This window comes from Nuphar pumila, chromosome 15 (assembly GCF_984573655.1).
Source record: "Nuphar pumila chromosome 15, dmNupPumi1.hap1.1, whole genome shotgun sequence".
Taxonomy (NCBI): Eukaryota; Viridiplantae; Streptophyta; class Magnoliopsida; order Nymphaeales; family Nymphaeaceae; genus Nuphar; species Nuphar pumila.
The window spans coordinates 17,884,798-17,910,647 of NC_143263.1; the positions used below are offsets into that span (position 1 = coordinate 17,884,798).

At 37.0% G+C, this 25,850-nt stretch overlaps 1 protein-coding gene across 4 annotated transcripts in view; it reads right to left on the reverse strand.

Moving 5' to 3' along the window:
* Window positions 1-2,208: 2,208 nt before the first annotated feature.
* Window positions 2,209-25,850, reverse strand: part of TPC1 (two-pore channel 1) — a 129,885-nt gene continuing 106,243 nt past the window's right edge. For 2 of the 4 annotated variants that reach the window (XM_089989990.1, XM_089989987.1), the window contains exons 21-24: window positions 7,992-8,063; window positions 6,164-6,198; window positions 5,960-6,053; window positions 2,209-2,662 (exon numbers count right to left, since the gene is read on the reverse strand). In XM_089989990.1, the coding sequence (XP_089846116.1) occupies window positions 5,975-6,053; window positions 6,164-6,198; window positions 7,992-8,063 (186 nt within the window). In that variant the 3' untranslated portion in view covers window positions 2,209-2,662; window positions 5,960-5,974. Of the gene's footprint in view, window positions 2,663-2,774; window positions 3,292-5,931; window positions 6,054-6,163; window positions 6,199-7,991; window positions 8,064-25,850 lie in introns of those variants that run through there. The other 2 variants (XM_089989988.1, XM_089989989.1) reach the window with 2 other exon arrangements.

Sequence of the window (25,850 nt, forward strand, 5' to 3'; positions counted from 1 at the left end):
CAATACTTCCTTAGTCACCTTTCTCATGCCACCCGCTATCTTATTCCACATAGATTCTGAATCCTCCTCGAGACACCAATCAACTTCCTTAACTACCCGCTCTACAAACATTCCTTGTTTAGCTAAAAAATCACAAACAAATAGTACGATAACATAACTTACTCAATAATGTATTCATTTTTTTGTATATGTTTGTTCTCTTTTTTTTATATGTTTGTTATCTCCTTTTCGTGAATGTGTGATAGTTTTTTTTTTTGCACAATTTTTGTTTGATTGTTACAAAGATTAGAAGGACGACGTAGACCATGGGGGGTATTTCTCAATAAGAGAATGAATAATTACTTTGCATTTGCATGTTAACTCATTGTGTACATGTACATATTTTTCACTTGATATTTTCTCATTTTATATGTATGACTAAGGTATATTTGTCATACATTATATGAAAAAATTGAGCAAAAATTGAAGATTGAACTTTACACATGTATTTATATGTCAGTTATTCACTAGTTTGAGTTCACCGTAGTTAGTTATTTGCTAATAAAAGATTATTTTCAATAATATCTCACTGAAATAAGAAATCGTATGATCAAGTTCGACAAACATATAAAGGAAAGGGCTTCCAAGGGTAAAAAAACAATGAAAAGACGAAAATATCGATTAGAGAGGTGCCGAAAGAGTCTGTCTAGCTAACTGAATTGTAAACAATTATACACCTTTGTAATAAACTTACATTTATAATTGGATGAATCATGTTAAAACTTTATAATTTAATGAATAAAGTTAAACCTCAAGTTAAACTTTGAGTGTAACTTTGTAATAAAACCCAAATATTAATGCAACATTGTAATTGTTAAAACTTAAGTTATCATTCTTACAAACCAACTGTATTTAATTCTATGATAATCATATTGACTTGACTATACATGGAGAAACAATTCTACAAAACAGTCAAATCAATAAGATTTTCGCAAACATATTTCACGCAATTTTGAAACATAGATGCGAAAAAGTCTGATATATACAAATAAGTTGAAAATAGTTGTCAAAATTAGTGGCTAAAAGAAAAATAGGTTGGGAACCACGGATTGAGGACAAAAGACAAAAAAAACCTAGATTAAGCAAAAATAAGCATATTGAAGACTATAATGGGTTTATATATGATTCAAGAAATCCGCAAAAAAATAAGAAATATACATTTGTCATAATTTCGTAAATATTACAAACACTTGTATCAGTGTCTAGGACTCTACGTATTTGCGATATAAGAAGATTCACAAAGAACTTTATGCAAGATAATACCGTACATGCGAATATGTAGGTTATTTGCGATTTTAGTAATAAGTGATTTCAAGAAGTATAGGAAAAAAATTAAGATATTTACAAATATATTTATGCAAAAAGCTAAAACCACCAAAATCGTAAATATAATTATGCAAAATATTAACATACATTAAAAATAATAAGACATTTGTGATTTTGATGGCTTCAATTTCATCAAAAAATCACAAATAAACTTATGAGAGTTCGTAAGGTCCGTATAAAAAAGGTCCTAATAATGTCGGACTTATCGGACGGGCTCTACAATTTTATCACAAGGTCTTAAATTCACAGTTGTAAAGAATAAAAAGGTCCTAATAATGTTGGATATTTGTGATTTTGAATATCATGAGAATTTTAAAAATTGTAGGTTTTTAGATAATCGGGTCAAATTATCCATGCAGCACAATAATTTTCTGTTAAAAAATTATATTACTATGTCCAAAAAACATGATCCAAAACATGATTCCTATCAAATAATCTATGTTGAATACATCTATAAGGTCCAATTGAGAATATGCAACATAAAACTATGATTTCTAGTAGGTGGGAGTAGGTGTTCCCGAAACATTAGCATATATATATATATATATATATATATATATAGAGAGAGAGAGAGAGAGAGAGAGAGAGTGTGGTAGCTGCACAACTCTTTACCAGCGGGACACCGCGATGGATGGCCCGTGCAAAAAATGCAGAAAAACTCACTTTAGTGGTGGTTTTTGACTGCCGGTATAGGGGCAAAAAGTGTTTTTGCCCCTTTTCGCATTTTTTTTGTGGCCATCCATCACCGTCGCAGCTGCCACTCACTATATATAGGGAGAGAGAGAGAGAGAGAGCTACTATTTGGTACCATGTCACCACATTAGATTACATAAGGCAGAATAGATCAATCAGTCTACAAAAATCTTTATCACTTTGCAATTTACTTCACGACAAATTAGCACCGGTACAGTGACAGCCAAGCCTACGAAATGCAAGAGCAGATAATAAGATCATGATACAGTGATGCTAACTTTGCAAAAAGTGCTTTGGCGCATGAGGAAAGATTTCAAACAAATGTTCATCGAAATCTTTTCTTCTGTGGTTCCACTTCATTTGGAGAAGCAGAGAAAAGATCCATACTTTAGTGGTCAAAACATTGGTTCATGAACGACGTAGCACAGAACAGTTACAAAGCCAAGAGGCCAGGAAGATGGGGACAAAAAAGCATCAGGAAACATAGGATCGAGTGCCAAGGTACTTGAGCCACGAGTTTTGCTTCTAATCCTTGAGCAAAGAGTGTACAGCACCATCTCATAAGAATGCCACGGTAAAAGCAATAGAACAATTTCCTTAATAGCTACAAAAAAAAAAGAAAAAGAGGTCAAGGTGAGGAGGCAAATCAATGCTATCTGCAGTCAATAAGCTTATGAAAATGACAATACTATTCAAGAAAAATGTTTGAATACATCCAAAATCCCCTCTCCAAAGGGAGTGAATGCTAGATGATCTCCTCCATATAATCTTTCAAACCAAAAGTTAAAATAGAGATACCCCTTGGCCCCAAATCACCTATGAAGTAATTAAGCAACATTTCACACTAAAGAAGAGAGAGAACCAGATTCAAATGGTTGTCTAGCCTTGTTTTGAAAGAAATTAATTCGATAATATGGAGAAAAAATAGAAAGCAAAGATAACCATCAAGGATTACAACGGAAGTTTGGGCCAATAAAAGCTCAATGCATGTAAAGAGAAGCTATCTATATCTATAGATATGCACAACCCAAGTGCCATCAAAGGGTACAGCTCTCACTGCAAGGCTTTTTCTTGTTGCACAAACCATTGGCTGTGACATATGAGGTTTAAAGCAGTAGTTAACTATATCATAATTTGAACACATTTGTCTAGTAATTCCCACATTAGAACTGTCCTTCCTGTTTCTGTCCAATTTCAACATTATTCTCATTTCTGCTAGGTCAAAACTAGAACCTGCAATACCAATTCAAGTGAACATTGTGATGAGCTCTGTCAGTCCAATGTCATCTTCAAAAGTAAACCAGAATCACTTAAACCCTAAATACCAATACCCTGAGAAGCACAGTGAAGAACTGCTTAAAAGTGAAAACTCAACACCCACCAAACCAGAAATTTGACTAGACTCCACACCCTAAGGAGAAACGCTAGGAGATCCAAAATCTGAACCAAACTCGCAAACAACTCTGAATCTTTGATTCTTACTGAAAGATAATACTGGAAAACTCCAAGAATAAAAAATCCCCTAATTGAAGCCCTCAAACAGCTCTAATTCTCACTCAAAAACAGTGACATCCGTTTGCTATAACCACAAGCTTGTCCTAGAAGGTTCAATTCACAAGAACCAAAAAACATGCCAATGGCACACTAGTCAGGCTTGGGCTATATCAAACAAACCCAAGCTTCATGGCATTGACATTCATTTAGACTCTATAGCACTACAGACGGTATCTGCAGAGACAACAACAGATTCTAAAGAATCTAAACCCTAAAATGCATGCTAGAAGAAAAAACCACAACTATGGTTTCTAGGTTCATTTTCATCTTCACACACACACACACACACACACAGAGAGAGAGAGAGAGAGAGAGAGAGAGAGAGAGAGAGAGAGGTTTCTGGCACAAGTTGGGGATGGGATTCATAGGAGAGGAAAGGGTGTTTTGGTCATTTAGTTTGCTTTACCAACTGAGGTTAACCTTTTACCATGGTTAGGTAAATGGTGATTAACAGAGAGATTAGTGTGACCTAATGTATTAAAAGGCAATAAACTTTGGGAAATGCTGTGAGGCAAGAAGTTACGTAGCCTTGGCCTGTAAGAAAGGGACTAATATGGAAAAAAATCCCAATATTAATGCAAAGTTACATCAGAAATAGAATATCCAACTAAAATAACACTGATATAGATAATCATAAGCCAACACATTCAGTTACAAAATAGTGTGAAATGTTACTGAGACTTTAGTCACAAAAAGAAAAAGGGAAAGATGGATTTAGGCAGATCCCTGCCACTTTTTTTATAAGAAAGATGGGCTTCAGGATCTTGCGTGGATTAAGTTATTTGATTATTACGTCTTTTACTGCTTTGGAGTTCAGTTCATTGTTGATGTCTTCAGTTTGTAGTTTTTAAGTTCTCTATTGTTCTTCTTGCCTGTTTGTTTGTTGTTGTGTTCTATTGTGGGGAGTTTTCCTCTCTCTCCCCCCTTACTTGGGACGTTGTGTTCCTGATTCTCGACTTTCTGACTGGTGAGGCGAAGTGCTCACAAGGTGGTTGCCACCATTCAGTGTCTTTGCATCTCCCTTTTGATGTTCAGATGCTCCTTTGGTCATAGCCTAGCAGGTGCTTTGGATCTTGCCTCTGAACTGTCATGGAGTTTTGGTGGGTGATCCACAGGGCTATGAGAAACCACCATGGGCACTTGCACCTGATGACGTGTTGCTGCCTTACTGGGGCCAACCTCGTTGGAAGCAAGTGGAGAGTGTTGGTCTCCAGCAGTTCTGCTGGTCTGACCCACCGGCTCGCCGTGTTCCATCTTGAATCTACTGCAAGAAGATCATTATTGTCTACTCTATACCATTGAGCTGGGGTCAAACTTTCGCATTCTGTGTACAAGGATCTATCAGAAAGATGGTCGACCACAGCCCACACTTTAGCTAGTTTCTGTATGCTTTCATCAGTGTTGTTCTCACTAGAGGGGTTCCGTAGAATTCCCAAGTTTTTTATTTTCTCAATCTGATCTATTTCCGGTGGGCCTGTCAAGATATTAATGTAACAGAAAAGGGATCTATGTGCACTCCCCTTTTGTGGGAATCATGGACTGACTGCCATTCTTGGAAAGCTTGTAATCAGGTGTTTTAGGAGCAACCCAGAATGCCTTGTACTTTATCGATTATCATTAGTGCACCCGTAGGGGTCAAGCCAAACCCCCCCAGCAGTTCCCTCCTAAAAAAGGATGGGTTTCAGGATCATTACTAAGTAACATCAGTTCTCTTACTGATACTTTCCCAGGAACTCTGCAGGCATATTGGGAGTTATCACCATTAAAAAAAAGGTTTCCCTCTCTTGTTACACATCTACAGTTGTCACTAAACTGAGGTACAAGATCATCATAATGATGCAGGAATTAACATAATCAATTAGAGAAAGCAAGCAAGAAAACAAAAGAAAAGAAAAGGGCTAAATGTAACCTATCTAGGAAATAAAAAAGAAGACCAGCTATGTCACAGGGATTCGCCTAGCAGAATGCTGCACCCACGTCGATGTGACTCGACGCGGGTGCGGGTGCGGTCAACCCAACCCTGGGTGCGGTCAACGCACCCAGGGTCATTTTGGTCCAATTCTCGGACTTAAAAAAATTGCTAAGAAAATTTTTTTTGCCCTATATGTCACAGGGATTCTCCAACTAGGTGCCGTACCCGATGCAGTCAACCTGACCCTGGGTGCAGTCAATGCACCCAGGGTCATTTATGTCCAACTTTTGGACTTTATATATAACTTTTTATATTTTTGCCGCACCAAGGTTTTTTGAAAGTGCCGCATCCCCGCACCCGCACCCATGTGACATAGAAGACCAGTCATCAAGCACACTTGCACTTACATGAAGAAAAGGATAATGAAGGAAACACCTGTGAGAACTACAATCAGTTGCATTGATTTTTCTCTAGCTCAGCACTTAAGATATGGTGAAGCAGAATATCTACCCTGCCACTTCTCTTTGAGCTGCAGGAAAGGGTTGGAGAAGTTGACAAACCACAATAGCCTTCTAAATAAAGATGAGTCTTTTACACAAAATTAGATGTGTAGAGAAGAGAGACAATGAATTGGCATACCTAACACGCCGTGGCACAGAGGAACTCTTTTTATTCTGCCACAAGAATTTGCAGAGATCAAAGGTCACAAAATGCAACAAAATATTCAGTGACAACTTTAAAAAAATTGAAACAATTCCCAAGATTGCATGAAACATGAAGGCTGTGGCATGTATTGGAGAATAATTGTATCCACATAGACCAAGTTATCAGGTAGAAGAACTGATTAAATTTAGATAATTTCAAGTGATTCTTTTAGTCAGAAAATATACCTAATGAACAGATGAAATTGTTAAAGCATACATGTATATTTAATGTCGTAACAATAGAATCAACGTAGAGTGTGTTTGAAAAAGTGTTCAATTTTTGGTGATTTTTCTAAGGATTTCTAGATTGTAGAGGAGTTCCTGACCAGATCGGAGAAATCTCTTGAATCTGATCAGGTTTTAGGGTTTAGGGTCCAAAAACTGTTTGGTTTCAGGTGTTTTTTTGTGTAGGAGGCTAAGAAATCTGCTTGGGTAAGCAGGTTTGGTATTTTGGAGGTTGTATGGGGAAGAGTAAACCTATTCAGTTGATTCCTGTAAAACTGGATGGAAGCAACTATGCATAATGGCCCGAGTTCATGATGGTTGTGTTAGAAGGACGAGGCCTTAGTGGGTATCTGGATGGTACAAGTGAGAAGCCTAAGCAAGGGGTGTTGGAGTACGATAAGTTGATGAAAGAGTGGAAGATGAACAATGCGAGAGTAAAGTCATGGATACTTGATTCGGTGGAGCAGCACATTGCTATGAATATTGCCAAATTCCAAGAAACAAAAGATGCATGGGCTTTCTTGGAATAGGTTTACAGACAGGAAAACTGGGCAAGAGAATATCAGTTACTACCTATATAGTCAAAAAGCTCTAGGTCGTGCTTAGTCAGTGGACCCCTAAAAGGACTAGTCGGAAACGAGGCAGGACTAGGTGGACTAGTGGGTACCTTAATTAAAAAATATAAAAATATGCAAAATGAACTGCTAAATTAGTAACAAACATGTATGCAACATAAAATTAATCAACAATAAGCAAGACCAAAAAAAAAAAAACATATCGAACATTACATCACCTGCCCAAATATTAAAAACAATTGAATAAGCAAAGCAAACAACTATCAACAAATGCCAAATAATTTAAAAATAACCTAAACTCTTAAAATAAAGTGCTAAAGCTAACAACAAACATGCATCCAACATAAAATTAATCAACAACAAATGCACAAAGTGTAAGATATTGCTATCGTCAAGCATAGTAAACATATTATATTACAAAACCTGCCCAAATACTATTAAGACTAACGACAAAGATGTATCCAACATAAAATTAATCAACAAATGCACAAATATATATATAATAAATATATGACTATCACACTACTTTCAAGCTAAAATACACTAATGCCCTTATAAATATAAGGAAAGTACATATGAAATAATGAGTTACATAACATGACATATCTTGAGAGAAGCAACTAAATATACTTATTATACTAATTATGATTGTATGCATGCTACCTAAGATGATGGTTTCTGTTAAAAAAGATAAGGACGAAGCTAAATCATGCCACAGTTTGCTATGTTTATATTATGTCCTTTCATGGCCGCTAAGACATGAATATAGTGATTACTAAATGCATTACAATACAATGATCAGTTAATCGGTCAGAAGCTAAGGACAATGTCAAGAAATCGACAATTTCTAGAAAACCACTATATATGAATTGTGAATAATGACTAGCTATGATTCAACCAAGATGGATCTTCAATGATAGTTTAACAGAAGAAGAGGAAGATTAGTGTCTCTAGGGTCCTCACCTTCCTATCTTCATCTTCTGCACTTTCCAGTTCCATTTCAGCAAAAAAAGCCTCCAACACGAATGACACAATCTACAATATGCACAAAAAAATCAGAAACAGAAAAATAATAAGTTGAATAAATTTACAGAAGGCTACCACTTAAATACATGAAAATATGATACTTTTCAAGGACTCAAGTTTTGAAGAAAATAATAGAATGCCTACAAATAAAAGGTACAGGTATAAGTGCCATCATAATTAGAATTAGTTTCATTTCATTCTCAAAGCTTTTCTTTGGTAGGTACCCAATGAAATTTTCGAATATAACCAAAAGGTACTACTGCATTTCCACCAATATTGAGAAAAGATTTTGGATTTTCTTAGTGACCAGCTGCCAAGAGATTAAGATATTAGAAACAGAGAAAACAGATTATCATAGACAACTTGTTCAAACATCTATGAAATATGAAGAAGTCATGTTTGTTCTATTTTTTTGTTAATTTCTTCCCTTTTCCTCGAGTATGGATTGTGCTATCTAGTTACAAAGCATTTGATTGTTCTCTACTCAGGGCTGTGACCATGACCCATAGGTCTGGTGACTATGTAATGGAGCACAGAAAACAATGAAGTCACAAACATTTCATGCTAGTAGTTGATAAGTGTTGAAGTTGTAATTAAGTGAGAGGAAGAAGTACAAAAAAACTCTTAAGGACTTACAATAACAAGAAACAACAAACACAATCACAAGTCCACAAATGGACAATACACACACCAATTAATGGCAAATAAACAAGCACACAAAGTGCATGCAATAGTCACAAAGGGCAATCACAAGAGAAAAAAGTAGTGTTTGTATCAGAGTTACCGGAAGCGCCTAGCTAAAAGGGGAAGCGCGCTTCGGAAGCGCGAAACGTCGCGCTTCCGAAGCGTGGGGGGAAGCGTCCCCCTTTTTTGGGAAGCGTGCTTCCCTTTAATGGGGGACGCGTTTCCCTTTAATGGGGGACGCGCTTCCCTTTAATGGGAAGCGCACTTCCCATCACGCTTCCCCCACGCTTCCCCTGTTTTTTTTCAATTTTTTTGTGTTTTTTATTTTTTATTTTTATTTTTTTTGCTTCTCCCTCGCTTCCGAGACGCTTCCGAGACGCTTCCTAGGTCGCTTCCGAGACGCTTCCCGAATCGGTCCTAAGTAGTCCCACGCTTCCCCGCTTCCTAAAATTTTGAAAGTGCCTCGCTTCCCGCTCCCGCTTCCCGTATCGCTTCCCGCTCCCGCTTCCTCAACTGGCAACCATGGTTTGTATTAATATCAAAATGCTTAGGAAAAGATTAGTTACAAGAGAACCCCCTTTTATAGACTACATGAGAGTCATACAGTCGTTGGGATGTTCCCAACAGCTATAAATATAGCCTTTGGGGAGATCCCAGCAACTATATTGGTCTAAGACCAATATGCCCTTACATATAATGTAAAAGACAAGAAATAAAATAAACAGAAAAAATACAAGTCTGCCCCTAATGAGCAACACTTATTACATGCATGTAAAATGACTAAAATGCCCCTATAAGGGCAAAAGCCTATAACAATAGAAAACTATATATATATATATATATATATATATATATATATATATATATATATATATATATATATATATATATATATATATATATATATATATATATATATATATAATAGTCCCCCTCAAACTTACGGTGCAATTACCGACAGTTTGCCAAGAAGAGAATAAAAACGAAGTGAAGGTAAAGCTTTAGTGAAGAAGTCTGCTAGCTGACAATCAGAGGTCAGCTATGGCAACTGAACAATTCCTTTCAGGTATTCTTCTCTGGCATAATGACAATTCATTTCTATATGATTGGTTCATTTGTGAAAGGTGCAATTTCTTGAAATATAAATAGCTTTTTTATTGTTGCAACACATCTTCGAAGGACCAGAGATATGTTAAAATGTGTGTGTGTGTATATATATATATATATTGTAAATAATCTTTTTATTTTTATTATTATTTTGCTTCTTTTTGTTCCAGTGAACAAGTATAGTCATTGGACTAGCTAAAATGGCTCTATGAGACTCTCTTGTATATACAAGGGGATGACTCCCCTAATTGTTCCTATGCATTCTTGCATTCTCTTATTAATAAATTATTATTATCTTTATCTCGTGTTGTGACCCTTGTGTGGGTTTTGTGAGAATACCCATTTGTGGGTTTTGTGTGTGGACTCCATTGTGAGTTTTTCCTTGTTGTTTGTCCACTTGTATATCCATTTGGTGGTGATATTTGAATATCACCATTTCATTAAGTGATTGTGTGATCCATTGGTGGGGATTGCTTGGTGGTGGAGTGCTTGTATTCTTCACCTTACCTCTTCTTCTTCCTCCTTTTCTCTTCTTTCTCTATCCTTCTCTCTTATCTTTCTATCTCTCTTAGCCCTTGTAAAAATGAATGACAATGAAAATGTCATTATTAAACTGATAAAACTCAACGATTTCGATTATGTAACATGGGCTTCAATCATAAAGCACCTCATATAGGGAAAAGGGTTATAAGGTCTAGTTAATGGGTCCGATCTGAAAGCTAAGCTAGTTCTTACCAAAATAGAGGGTGAAAATGAAGCACTTCTTATGAAGGTTGAAAAAACTAAGGCTATGGCTACCTATTAGAAGAAATTGAAGAAATGGAGGATGGGGCATATCAAGATCTTGTCTTGGCTTATTAGTAGTGTTGATATCAAAAGGTCTCTAGCCTTGCCAAATTTGAACATGCAAACAAGGCATGGTATTACTTCAAGAGAATATATTATCTTAAAGATATTGCACAATCATGCAATTTGTAAGACAAAATCTGGAATATGACTCAAAGGGACAAAAGTATTAGAGAATACTAGAACAAATTGTTTGAGCTTTGGGAAGAGTCCTGAAGATATAGAACTCTGCCAAAAACAAATAAATGTGTTACACTTCTATCCAAGGTTGTATGTATCGTATTGTAACCCGTATCAATAGGGCCCAAAATAAGAAAAGTATTGTATCATAAAAAATAGTTAATTTTGAAAAAAAACATTTAAAAATTCTAAAAAAAATCGTAAACAAACATAAAAATTTAACAAATATTCTAAAAAACATAAAATACAAAACAATGATGAAATGCACAAAATGCAACCATAAAATCACATGTGAAGCATTTATATCTCTATGAGCTACATAACACATCATAAATCATCAAATCTCACAAGAACAATGCAAAATAGTAAAATCTTCAATTAAGAACATGCCACAAGATTCATCAAAAAGCAAAAAAAAAACAAGTTTATAAATACTTAACAATTACAAATTGCAATACATAACCAAGTTTTTAAGAAGTATACCATCAATCATCATCATCATCTTCTTCTTGTTCTTCATCTTCTTCCTCTCAAAGAACTCCCTTCGGTTCATCTTTCTCCTACTCTTCTTTTGGTGCTCGTGGCATTACGAATGACACCACCAACCACACCCTTCCCTTTTGTTGTAGAACTTCCTACCTCTGATGCTATGCTAGAATTAGAAGTAGGGAGCTCTTCTTCGCCATACACATCCCTCTACGGCTTTGCATACGCCATTTCTACATCATTCATCTCTTATTTTTTTTCTCTCATGGTAGCTAGTAATTGTTGGCATTGTCATTTCACGACATTCAGTAAATTCCTTGACATGCATGGGGCAACATTCTATCGTGTTCTGGCTAAATGATACTTCAACCGAGAGATACCACCAAAGAAAACTATATGGCAATAGTTACACTCGATTTTTAATCGGTTTTCACTTATTACACGAGTGCCCCATTGCCATGACGGATAATTTGAAGTCATCTTCCTCCAAAATAACTCTTAATGGAAAAGCAAGAAATAAGGTCTTTTTTACCTTAACCTGCTTTTTTGGAGGAAAAAACGATGGAAATGCACTCTTAATTGACAAAATCACGAAAGTCATCTCCCTGGCGCAAAGATCGCCCTCCAAAACGGTCTCACTATTCATAGGGAGCATGGGAAGCTCTCTAGTATGTTCTATACGAATGAGAGTTCCGACCCTCAAAAGCCCTTTAAAACCCAAAAACTTAAAACCCTGGTGTTGCTCTTTTTAAATTTCGTTGATATCATATCGTACGATACACGTACACAGTAATGCCCTGAAATCTTAACACAATTTTTTTGAGGAATTTTTTTTTATTCAGCGGAAACCAGTCATACCATAGGGCTAAGCATTCCAGAACATTACAAGTGGAGCAAGACCAAAACATTCTTTTCATTTCAATATCAATGAAAATTAAGATCAGAGTTCTCATACTATCCTTGGAACAGTAAATCCAAAATCCCGATCGAAACCTCATCCCGCAGCCACTCCTAACTCCAATTCTTCACCTGAAATTTATAAGAATTAGACTACAACTGTCTAAATAGGAAATCTATAACTTTTAATGTGGTACATCATGAATCCAATATGTGATATGAGTGTCATGTATGATTTTCAACACATACAAGAATAAGCAAAGGTCTTTGCTACGACAGTCAACAATTTATCAAAAGTTAACTGGCAGGTAACATTAATAACAACATTTATATATATCTCACAACCACAATATGAATCCACACAATTATTCAGAGAAATGCAATTATGACAATTTATAATTCAGGTACGCATTCATACCATAAGGTACATCCATTATGCATAAAGAAACATTTGAAACAGATAACATATGCATGTTCTAATGCATAGTAGGAAAATGCATGACTTATGTATAATGCATGAATCATCTTCTTATCTTTCCTTAAGTTTCCCTTCCATATGCATGTCCTATTAAATGCATACAATTTAAGTTCCTCTTTTTAATTATCGTTGCTCGCGGATACACCAAACGAGTACAATCCCCGAGGTCAAGTAGGTTCTCAGGGTAGCTTAACACACAATTTGTATTTTATTATTGGGTTCCAACTTAGCCCTCGACCGAATCACTTTCAGAACATTAGACATCTACATCTAATGTCGGGAACACAAGGGACACCCCACGCCCACAAGTGTCACTTCCTTGGTACCAAACAAACTCACAGCTGTGACCAACACACCATTTCCGGGTAAAGTGGCGAACTCTCCCTAAAACTGTGGCCAGGAGAAGGAACCTCAATATCGGGTTCAGGGGACCAAATTTCAGCACACGGAGTTTTAGTATCCTCACAGTCTCCTCAAGACCGGAACTTTAAGATTCTCATACTCCAGATGAGATATCCCATAACGTATATTACACTGTTCTTATTCATTATCTTTTTATTAAAAGCCAACTATTGAGTTTTGCAGTTCCGCATGCAAAAACAAAGCAAAAGCTCGCATCTACCCCTGCGAGAACCATCACGAGACTCCAGCCCGTGAAAACAGATTGAACAGTGCAATATCGAACAATAACATAAAATATGATTTTTTTGTGATGCATTTAAACAATTAAGGAAAGAGCGAACCAAAGCTCAAGGCTCTTCAGGCCTGTGATGATTCATTTAGACCATCGATGCATCGTATGCAAAAATCATAACTTGCAATTTATGCAATGAGGTCAGCAAGCCTCCAAATGCACATCCATTCAAACCAATTTAACAATGTGCATGAGTTACCATAATCATATGCATGTGTTCACCATCCATGTGCACGTGATTTCATGTAATCACTTAACACACATGCATTCATCCATAATTCATAAGTACACGAGAACATTTATGCATGATTTTATATGCTAAACACATATTGATTTCATGTATGCACTTTCCAAAACCAACTTTGCAATATGTTAACAAGCACCAAATACCTCACATGTTGCAAACTATAAAGCATGCTGACATGTGCCAAATGCATATGCACCCACGCAAATATAAACCCAATCATAAGCATGTCATTTCCCAATCATATGCATCCTCACTATGTGTGTTACCTACATCACATACGTGTATTAATCCAATGCATATCTCCTTTGAGTGTGTGAGTGTGCACATAAATTACACGTGCTCATCAAAAATATCACTAACCGAGCCATGATCTCATTCATAAATGCACAACCAGTACAATGAAATGCTAAGATAACATTTCACGTATTCGCTGGGCAGAAGTGTAAGTTTTCGCATAAGCTAAGGAAGGTGGTTGAACTTACCAATCCCGGACCCCCATCTTTCTAGCTAAAAATAGTCAATTCAGTCCAGCCGACTAAATTCAGTCTAGCCAACTAAATTCAGTCCAGCCGACTATATGTCAGCCAATCATAATAAAATTTCACAGACTTCCATGAGAGAAGAATACAGCTTGCATAATACCAAGAGCCGATGCCACAAAAAGAACACATTCATCTAATCAATAATTAACATAAGGATGCTCGGTTTGTCAGAGATAGTTTGAGTAGTATCCCAAATTCGAGTCCCTGTGGTCATATGCACATAAGATGCTATTAGTACTCCCAAGTTTTCAAAGATCTAGTTTATGATCTTTCGAGATATGCAACCAATGTCATAAAAATAGTTTTCCCTCTCAACCAAATAAATTGTAGAGACATTGTTTACATTGAAAATATCTTAACCTGGGCATTCTCTAACAGGGCCTGTTTGTATAGCACCCTAAAATATAGTCATGGTGCAACGACATAAAACACCACTATCACAATTTTCATAGACCAGATTACAATGATCCACAAGATGATATCCTCTCAGTTGTAAGTTAATAGTTATTAGCAACTTATAGTAAGCTTCAGCTAAGTGTCTTCAAACTGATCATCACGAAAGCCACAAATACTTCCAAAAACACATTGACCAGATTTCTTTTCCACAGGCGTATGGATCACATGTATATTAATGTCCTCTATAAAGCATCCAGAATCAATAATGAAAATCCCTAATAATGTTAGATCCTTTTTTTCCCTCAAGAATGTTTTTCCAAAACCGAGTACTCATGGAAAACCCAAATCCAGTGTCTACCGAACACCCTAAGGTTTCAGACCTTGATCATTCATGTGATTACCAGGAAATTATTCTTAAAGTGTTCATGCTTTAATCCATGATATACAACTACGAAGATTTCAGAGAATGATTTATACCCAAATTCTGAATTTAAAACAGAATGGAACCTGCGATACGTTTAACTCAACATCGATTTAAGGTACTTTTTAATCTTGCATCTTATTAACTTAAACAAGTTGTTTAATTTAGAGGGCACGCAGTGCAGTTCCCAACAACCTAATTTGTGGTTCAAGTTCATCTCAAGATGCTGACTCTTATCATCATGATGAACAACAAGATACCATCTCAAGACACAAATGAAATTATTATGTAAGACCAAAAATTATAAGATAAAGCATGTCACGATAACAAATTCAAAATATATGACTTACATTGTGGAAGCACCCACCCAACGCTTGGGTAGGACACTTTCTGAACCGGCTACCAGTCTGAAAATCTAAAATCTCAGAAAGTAAGATCAGCAGTGTCATACCCGGTTTGAGCCTACACCATAGTTTTTATTCAGCTAGTAAGGTCTATGATTCAGAACAGTACCCAGACATCTGTTGTGAGGGGTTCCCTGCTGATCCTCATAACTTTAAAATGAACATCTAAAGTGCATTATGTAAATGTTTTAGATTTAAAGCATGCAGATTGTATATTTAAGATATTTCAGGAACATAGGCTTAAGAGTGTCACTCTGGTTCCCCAACTATCACCATTGCTCTCACGAACTGCAAATGCAATTAAGATTTATTTTGATAAGACTCATAACTGGTTTAGTCCAACCCTCAACACCTTAATACAACTAAGAAAATCATAAACTTCATTAGACCCATGCTATAAAATGACACTTCACGGTCCTGAAGTTATGATGAACCAAGCTGTTGATATGAAACTTTATCATACATAAACAAAAATTTAACCCAACTGTTGCAACTTAGTATAAAACCCATGATCAAGACTACTGTAGTCAAATGAAAACTGTAAAAGAAATACTATACATAAAATAACTTAATGTTCATGGGTTTAAATCTATCAACATTCGTGTACACGTGAATCAAATTTTCCTTAAGAGAATCGTGCTTACCCCAAAAATCGACAGATCAAACACCAAATTAGGCTAATCAGGTGCTTCTATACTGATTTCCTAAATTAATACATGCCAAACCAAAATCTGTGTAGAGCAGGCATGTAAAATCAAGAATTTGCATTTACAAGTTAAACCCTTATTGTCGTCCGAGTTAGAGCTTCCCTTGTAACCCCAGGGTTCCTGATGGCCTTCGGTTCCTCTTCTTGCATAAAAACAAGAAACCCCCAAATCACACATCTTGGGTTTAACAAAAATTTCTTCCCCTTTTCTTGACCGACCCACAACACACACAAGATACAATCAACACCAAACAAGAAAAGTGCAGAAATCCTACCTTTTCCGACGACTGGAGAAGCACAGGAGGTGGCCGGCGCTACTGCTCATGATCTCAGTAGCGTCGTGCGTCCCTGGTCGTGCGATGATTGTGATGGACCCGGTTCCGGTGGCCTTGCAGTCACACACGAAAACGAGAGAGAGATGAGAGAGCGTGAGAGAAAGACGAGAGGCGGAGGGAAAGAAAGAGATGGGCGACAGAGACGAGGAGGAGAGACCCCCTCCAACCCTCTTCTCTCCGAGAAGGGTGGGGTTGGTTACCCTTTGTAACCTCCCTCCCCTTGCCTTCTTGACGCTCTGCAAGAATCGTGCCCTAGGCACGATTCTTGTAATCGAGCCCCTTTTAAAATAAAAAGGTATCAGGTTCGGGTCCCGCGACCCGCGATGCTAGATCCGAGCGATCTGGATCCGTATGTTTAAAAATATGGATCCGGGTCAGCCTATATTAAGGGATCCAAGTGGATCTGGGTCGGCATAGAACTGTCGGATCCACTGGCTAGGTCCATTTGGCTCCAATATGGGTCCAAACCCAACTCACCCACAACTATTATATGGATCCCGGTAATGGATCCTATGCCCATAATGCATAAAACTACCCATTTTTTTTGCGGGTATTACATACAATATACGCATGTATCAATATATGAGCATGTATCGTATCGTTCTTTTGCATCGATACAATACATATCGAACCTACCCATTTGCTAGGTTGTCGCCCAAAAGCGATGCGTCACACTGGCGCCCCGATGTGGTGTCAAATAGGCAAGGGTTCCCTCACTTTGGTGGACGGGTGAAGGTAAAGAAGATAGTTCAAGACCACAAAATTAGGTTAGCTACTTGGAACATAGGGTCTTTAACTGGTAAGTTGATAGAGTTAGTAGATGTTATGTGTAGGAGAAAGATGGATATTTTATGTCTACGAGAGACCAAATGGGTAGGTGAGAAAGCAAAAGTGATAAAACCTTGGTGATATAAGATTTGGTATATAGGAATAAATAGGAATAGGAATGGAGTAGGGATTGTTATTAGTTGTGAGTTTATAGATAATATAGTTGAGGTCCGTAGGAAGGGTGATAGGATTTTACTTATTAAATTAATATTAGGTACGGATATTATTAATATGATTAGTGTTTATGCACCTCAAGTAGGTTTAGATGATTCCATTAAGCATCAATTTTGGGAAGATTTAGATGGAGTAGTACAAGGGATATCTTATGGAGAAAAGCTTTTCATCGGCGGTGACCTTAATGGACATGTAGGCATTAGTAGGGATGGATACGAGAGTATCCATGGAGGCTATGGTATAGGAGAAAGAAACGAAAGTGGAGAAAGGATTTTAGATTTTGGTTTTGTTGAGAATAGGTGGTTTAAGTTTAAATCTTCTTAGTTTAGAGGTTATTTGATATTTTTTCTTAATAAGGGACTTAGATGTAATTTATTCTTTTGGCTTCTCTCTATTTAACATAAAGAGCAGCCCTAATATGAGTTAACGAGTTTTTTTCTTGTGCAACCGTCTCTCTCTCTCTCTCTACCTAGGGTTCGGTGCATCTCTCTACATGGTATCAGAGCTATCGATCGTAGGAGCGTGATCGATCGTGATCAAACTATCGTGGGAGCGTGAACGAAATTTTTTTTTTCAGGTCAGCTGGTTAGTTTTCTGTGTAAGATCTGATCAAGGTCATGGCCCAGATCTATCATCAGATTTAAGGAAGCAGGATGCGTGCTGCTGGTCGTGGACGCGTGCTGTTGGTCTGGTAGCTCCTCGTTTTGTTTTTTGTTGTCGTGATTCCCTGTTGCCGAGTTTTATCCCTGCCGTGATTTTCTGCCGTAATTCCCTGTTGCCGAGTTTTATCTCTGCCGTGATTTCCTGCCGTGATGTTTTGTTGTCGAGTTGTATTGCCGTGATATCCTGATGTTTGGGCCAAGCAACAATCTCCTTGTCGTGGATTTTTTTTTTCTGGTTTCGTGATTTCCTGTCGTGACTTCCTGTTATTTGGGAGAAACAACAATTGCACTGGTTGTGCTGTTGCTCGTGATTGAGATATGACTGAATTTCGAGCTATATATGACTGATTGCTGGTGTTGCATTAGCTGGTTTGCTGGGAGTTGTGAGAGCACAGGGCAAGCCACTAAGTGACTTCGTGAAGCAAAAGATTGTTGTTGTGGGAGCAGCCTCTGTTATGATTCAGCTTTTGCGTATGCATAGTTATGCTGTTACGATTCAGTTTTTGCGTATGCATAGTTATGTTGGTCATGATTTGGTATCTGTGCTGAAAAAAAATTAAATTAAAGCTATTATTCATGTTTGTGGGCTGCTGTCCACTGCTGTCGTGGAAACTGCAGGCTTGATTCTCTGCTGTGCTGGGAAAATATTCTTGTTGTTCCTTACTGTCGTGGCTTTTTTTTTGTGTGTGAACAGCTGCTGGTTGTCGTATCGGTTGATGTGTGAGTGTAACACACGCTATTCCTTGTGTTGATTGAAGTATGTCCAGATTTTTATCTCTACTGAAACAGAAGTATATCTTCAGTATGGCTGAAACTTCGAAATGTGATTCCAAATTGGAACATATTGGAGAATATAAGGCATTTGCCAATCCTTTTTCGTACGGCTCTTTTGTAAGGTTGAATGAAACTAACTATGCCAGGTGGTCCAGAACGTTTATGATGTCGGTATCTGGACATCGTAAAAAACATATCTTATTGGAAGACGAACACACTGAAAAAGTGGGAAAATATGTTACCTGGGATGAAGATAATGACATAGTTATGTCGTGGATTATGAATAGTATTGAACCCCCTATTACGGATGGTTTAATTTATTATAATACAGCCAAACAGATATGGGACAATCTTCGAGATACGTACTCACAAGAGACTAATGTGAGTCGTATCCGGCAAGTTGAACAGGAGATATATAATTTACAACAGGGAGATCAGACCTTGGCCCAGTACTATGCCTCTGTCAAAGCTGTCTTTGAAAGACTTAATGCTCACACTCCCCCTTAGCCTCGAAACTACGAGGTTGGTGCATGTAAACGGTCTCAGATAGATCCCCATATAGAAATGCATTTTTCACATCTAATTGGCACAAGCTCCAACCGTGTTGAACAGCTACTGAGAGAACAATACGAATGGTACCCATCCGTGCAACAGGAGAAAAGGTTTCAAAGAAATCAATACCATATGTCTGAGTATACCCTTTTGCTACTAATCTGACCTTGTACCTTTCAATAGAACCATCAGATTTGTACTTTATTGTATATACCCATTTACATCCAACAATGCCAGCATCTGTTGGGGAATCAACTAGATCCCATGTATGCTGAGATACTAAAGCATCCATTTCTTCTTGCATAGCCAGCTTCCAGCGATTATCAAGCTCTGCCTGTTGATAGTTCAGAAGAATAGTTTCAACAGATAAGGCTGAAATAAAAGACTTCATCTGATTTTCAATTCTGGCATCGGATACAAAATGAGATATGGGATATAAGGTACATTGTCGTGCCCCCTTTCGTAGAGCAATAGGCATGTTATCATCATCATGAAGATCACTATTGTCAGTAGAACTTACCTCAGGAGAAGAAGAAGATGAAGGCACTTGTGGAGGTGGAGCTCTACGCACATATACCAATGGAGGATTATGAAATCTGGAAGAAGATGAAGTTTGGTTTGGTAATGAGGGCACAGATTCCAAAGGAAAAGGAGGTATAGGTAATGGAAAAGACTCAACTGGATCAACCTGCAGCGGGAAACCAGTACTAGAGTAATATGGAGTGGATTCCAAGAAAGATACATCTGCACTGACATACTCTTGGCGAGAAATAAGATCATAGCATCGATATCCCTTTTGATTTTTGGGATAACCTATAAATATGCATTTTGTAGCTTGAGCAACTAATTTATCACGGTCAAGACCAAGTTTGTGGACAAAACAAACACATCCAAATATTTTGGGCGAGAAAGAGAACATTAGGTGATGTCATGGCTTGAAACAGAGTCCTCGCGCATGGTTTCAAAAGTTGTTTGAAGTGATGTCATGCTTTGGTTTTAATATGTCAGCGGCAAATCACACTCTATTTATCAAGAAAACTAACTCAGGCATAGTTGTTATGGTTGTATATGTGGATGACATCATTCTTACAGGAGACAAAGGCTCATCTTCAAAAGCACTTTGTTACAAAAGATCTTGGTTCACTTAGATATTTCCTGGGTATAGAAGTTGCTAGGAGCCGTGAAGGGATGGTTTTGTCTCAACGGAAGTATGTTCTTGACTTATTAAAGGAAACGGGAATGTTGGGAGCTAAACTAGCAAATATTCCCATGGACAATAAAGTTCAGTTGTTTGAAGAAGGGTCAAAACCAGTTGATAGCAAAAGCTATTGCTCCCTAGTAGGGAAGCTATTATATGTAACTGTGACCAGGCCGGATATTGCTTTAGCAGTAAGCAAAGTTAGCCAGTTTATAGACAAACCAACTGAGGTACACTGGAATGCAGCGATAATGATTCTCAGATATCTAAAATCTTCTCCTGGAAAGGGGTTATTGTTCAGAAAAGGTGGAACTCCGGAGATAGTGGCCTATTCTGATGCTGACTATGCTGGATTTGTAGTAGATAGAAAATCTACCACAGGATTCTGTATGTTTTTTGGGAGATAACTTGATTTCTTGGAGAAGTAAGAAACAAAATGTGGTTTCCAGGTCGAGTGCAGAATCAAAATATCGGGCTATGGCCCAAACAGTTGCTGAATTGATGTGGATTCGTACTGTTCTTCATGATCTTCAGGTGAAGGTTTCCTCTCCTACGACCATGATGTGCGATAACAAGGATGCAACATATATAGTGAACAATCCTGTCTTTCATGAGAGAACAAAGCACATTGAAGTTGATTGCCACTGCGTAAGGGATATGATTCAAGCTGGACATATCACTACCAAATATCTAAAGTCAAAAGATCAAGTTGCAGATATGTTTACAAAACCCCTTGCTAGACCAAATTTCTCAAAATGTTGTGACAAGCTGAGCATGATTGATATTTATGCTCCAGCTTGAGGGAGAGTGTTGAGAATAGGTGGTTTAAGTTTAAATCTTCTTAGTTTGGAGGTTATTTGATATTTTTTCTTAATAAGGGACTTAAATGTAATTTATTCTTTTGGCCTCTCTCTATTTAACATAGAGAGCAGCCCTAATATGAGTTAACGAGTTTTTTTCCTGTGCAACCGTCTCCCCCTTCTCTCTCTCTCTCTCTCTCTCTCTCTCTATATATATATATATATATATATATATATATATATACCTAGGGTTCGGTGCATCTCTCTACAGGTTTGTCCTATGATATGATCTTAGCAACACTTGGTTTAGGAAGAGGGAGTCTCACCTAGTAACATTTAAAAGTGTGGTTAATACGAGTCAGATAGATTTTTTCCTACTTAGAAAGAGAGATAGAGGTTGTTGCATCGATTGTAAGGTTATACCGGGAGAAAGTGTAGATACCCAACATAGAGTCTTAATTTAGGTCTTAGAATTAGAAAATGCCGCAAAAGGGATAGACATAGGATAGATCCTAGAATTAAGTGTTGGGCACTGAAAGGAGCTAAACAAGGAATATTTGTAGAGTAGGTAGTTAAGGAAGTTGAATGATGTCTTGAGGAGGATTCAGAATCAATCTGGAATAAGATAGCGGGTGGCATGAGAAAGGTGGCTAAGGAGGTATTGGGTGAGTCTAAAGGCGGTGCACCACTAGGTAAGGATACATCATGGTGGAACGAGGATGTCAAATTAGTTATTAAGGTTAAAAGAGAGTGTTATAGAAATCTAAGTAAGAGTCGTGATAATGAGAATTTGGAGAAGTATATGATAGCAAAGAAGGAAGCTAAAAAAGTAGTTTGAAACGCTAGGGATAAGGTATATAAGGAGGTTAATGACAAGTTGGATATCAAAGAGGGCGAGAAGGATATTTATAGGCTTGCTAAGATGAGAGATAAGAAATCGAAGGATCTGTGGATGGTTAGATGTATCAAAGATGAAACGTAAAGGGTTTTAGTCAAAGATGAGGAGATTAAAGAGATGGAAAGATTATTTTGATAAGCTATTTAATATAAGTCATGCTCAGGATCTTGGAGACTTGTTCATTCCTTTTCATGAGATGAATTGTGACTTCATGCGCAAGATTCAAAAGAAAGAAATTGCAGAGGCTTTGAAGAAAATGAAATCAAGAAGGGCAGTTGGCTTAGATGGTATACCTATCGAGGCTTGGAAATGCTTGGGAGAGAAAGGTTTAAAATGGTTGACAAATCTTTTTAACAAGATTTGGCGAACAAATAAGATGCCTAATGAGTGGAGGAAGAGTACTTTGGTGTCTCTATATAAGAATAAGGGTGATATACAAGATTGCACAAACTATCGTGGTATAAAACTCATGAGTCATACTATGAAACTTTAGGAGAGGGTGATTGAGTCTAGGTTGAGGAAGGTTGTCATGATATCGGAGGATCAATTTGGTTTTATACCTGGAAGATCAACTATGGAAGCTATACATCTTCTTAGACAACTTATTGAGAGAAATAGAGAAAGGAACAAAGATTTGCATATGGTTTTTATTGATTTAGAGAAGGCATACGATAGAGTACCTAGGGACGTTCTCTGGTGGACAATAATGAAGAAAGGTGTTTCTCTAAAGTACATTAGTATAATTAAAGATATGTACGAAGGAGTAGTAACCAATGTTCGCACTTGTGGAGGGGTGATAACCAATTTTCCTATAACGGTTAGGTTACATCAAGGATCTGCTTTAAGCCCTTTCCTATTTGCTATAGTGATGGATGAGCTTATGAAATTCAAGAAAATGTGTCGTAGTGTATGTTGTTTGCTTATGATATTGTTTTGATTGATGAGTCTAGAGTTGGGGTTAATGCTAAGTTAGAATTATGGAGACAGACATTGGAAGCAAGAGGTTTTAAGTTGAGTAAGAGTAAGACATGATATATGGAATGTCGGTTTAGTAAGCAACGAAGTAGTGATGGGAGTGTAGTGAAGCTTGGTGAGCAAGAAATATCGGTGGATGACTGTTTCAAATATTTGGGATCTATCATTCAAAAGTATAGAGAAATTGATGGAGATGTAAATCATAGGATAAAGGTTGGGTGGATGAAATGGAAAAGTGCAACTGGAGTGTTGTGCGGTCGTAGAATGTTATTGCGGTTGAAAGGAAAGTTTTATAGGACAACAATTAAGCCCGCTTTACTATATGATATGAAATGTTGGGTTGCGAAAAGACATCATATTCAAAAAATGAGTGTAGCGGAGATGCGTATGCTTAGATGGATGTGTGAAAATACAATAAAAGATAAGATTCAAAACGAGGAGATACGTAAGAAGGTAGGTGTTGCATCCATTGAAAATAAGATGAGAGAGAATCGTTTACGGTGGTTTAGACATATTCGGCGAAGGCCTAATGATGCTCCAATTAGAAGGATGGAGAAATGGGAAAATATATTTGTTAAAAGAGGTCGGGGTAGGCTTAAGAAGACTTGGATGGAGATGATAGGAAAGGATATGAATGCTTTAAACTCACCGAGGATATGGCATTGGATAGAAATGATTGGAGGAGAAGGATTCATGTGGAAGACCCAAAATGATTTTCTTTTTTGGTTCATATCGCCGACCCCAATTGTTTTGGGATGAAGCCGTAGTTGTTGTTGTTGTATTTTTATTTTTACTTTTTCTTTTATTTTATATTTTTGTATCTAGTTCAATAGGAACTAGATACCCTTTTTTTGTCAAGTTCCAATTAGAACTTGACTGAGATATAACTATTGGACTCTGGTCCAACGGCAATAATAAGAGCCGTTGGACTAGAGTCCATCGACTCTTTCTTGGGAGAGCTCTCACCACTTCTTCTTTGTATAAATAGGGGTGAACCCCTTCTATGTAAACACACCAAATGCTTCTTAAGCATTCTTGTTATTAATAAAGATATTTTTATTTCATTGTTGTGTTTTCCTTTTATACCCTTTTATGGGTTTTACTCGAAGTATCTTTTTAGACATTCTTGTGGTGGATTCAAGGGATTGTGTGGAAGGCCACCATTTTATTACACAACTCTTAAGATAAAAGGAATAAAAAAATTCTCAAAATTTTCTCAAAATTCAAATATTTTTATTATTTCAAAAGTTAGATTTATTCTTAAATTGAACTTAAATCTTTTATTTGTTTCACAAATATAAGAGAAGCTTATTGAGGAAGGTCATAGGGACTAAAGCCTATATTACATGAACTTTTTAAAAAATCTCAAGAATACTTGTTCAAAAATTAAATTTGGATTTATAGCATAAAAGACTTGGCCATCCTAATGTATCCAACTACATTGTCAGCAATCGAACCTTTCATGTGTGCACCAAACACATCAAGATGGAATGTCACTATGTTCGAGAGGAGTATCTAAATGGCACCATTGATCTATCATATGTTACATCCAAGTACCAGTCGGCAGACTCCACCAAACCTCTCACAACTCCTCATTTTCACTTTCTCTTAGGCAAACTTTTGGTTGTCATACCGTAAGTTTGAGAGAAAGTATTAAAATGTATATATAAATATAGCATATATATATATATGTATATTATAAATAATCTTTTTATTTTTATTTTAATTTTTCTTCTTTTTATTCTAGTCAACATAAGTTCACTAGAAGGCTTAGAGTCATTGAATCTAGTCCAACAGCTCTATGAGCCTCTCTTGTTGTATATAAAAGGGGATGACTCCCCTTATTGTTCCTATGCATTCTTGCATTCTCCCATTAATAAAATATTATTATTTTTTCTCTTGTGTGACCCTTGTGTGGGTTTCACGAGAATAGCCTTTTATGTGTTTTGTGTGTGGACTCCATTGTGAGTTTTCCCTTGTTGCTTGTCCACTTGTGTACCCATTTGGTGGACTTTTGTGGTGATATTTGAATATCACCATTTTATTACATGGCATCAGAGCTTGGAAGTGTTGAAACTCATTTGGGACTCTTATTCAAGTGTTCATGAGATCGTGATTGTTCAAGTACACATGTGATCATGATTGTATATTTAAAGATTCAAGTGACCGTGTGATCCATTGGTGGTGCTTGCTTGGTGGTGGAGTGCTTGTATTCTTCACCTTACCTCTTAAAAAACCAAGATCAAACATATCAAAATGTTTTTTAAGAATTATTTTGATTTCATCAACTCCCTTTTTGTCACTTCCTGTAATAATCATATCAACCACATATAATAGGAGAATAACAATGTCAGCACATGTATCTTTGACAAAAAGAGCATTGTCAATCTATGTCACACGGACCCTTCTAACAGAGCACTGCACCCGCACCCAGGCGGGTGCGACACTTGGACACAACTTCCTTTATGTTAGGTGAAGTCAACCACACTGAGGTCCATTTCTATCCAAAAGT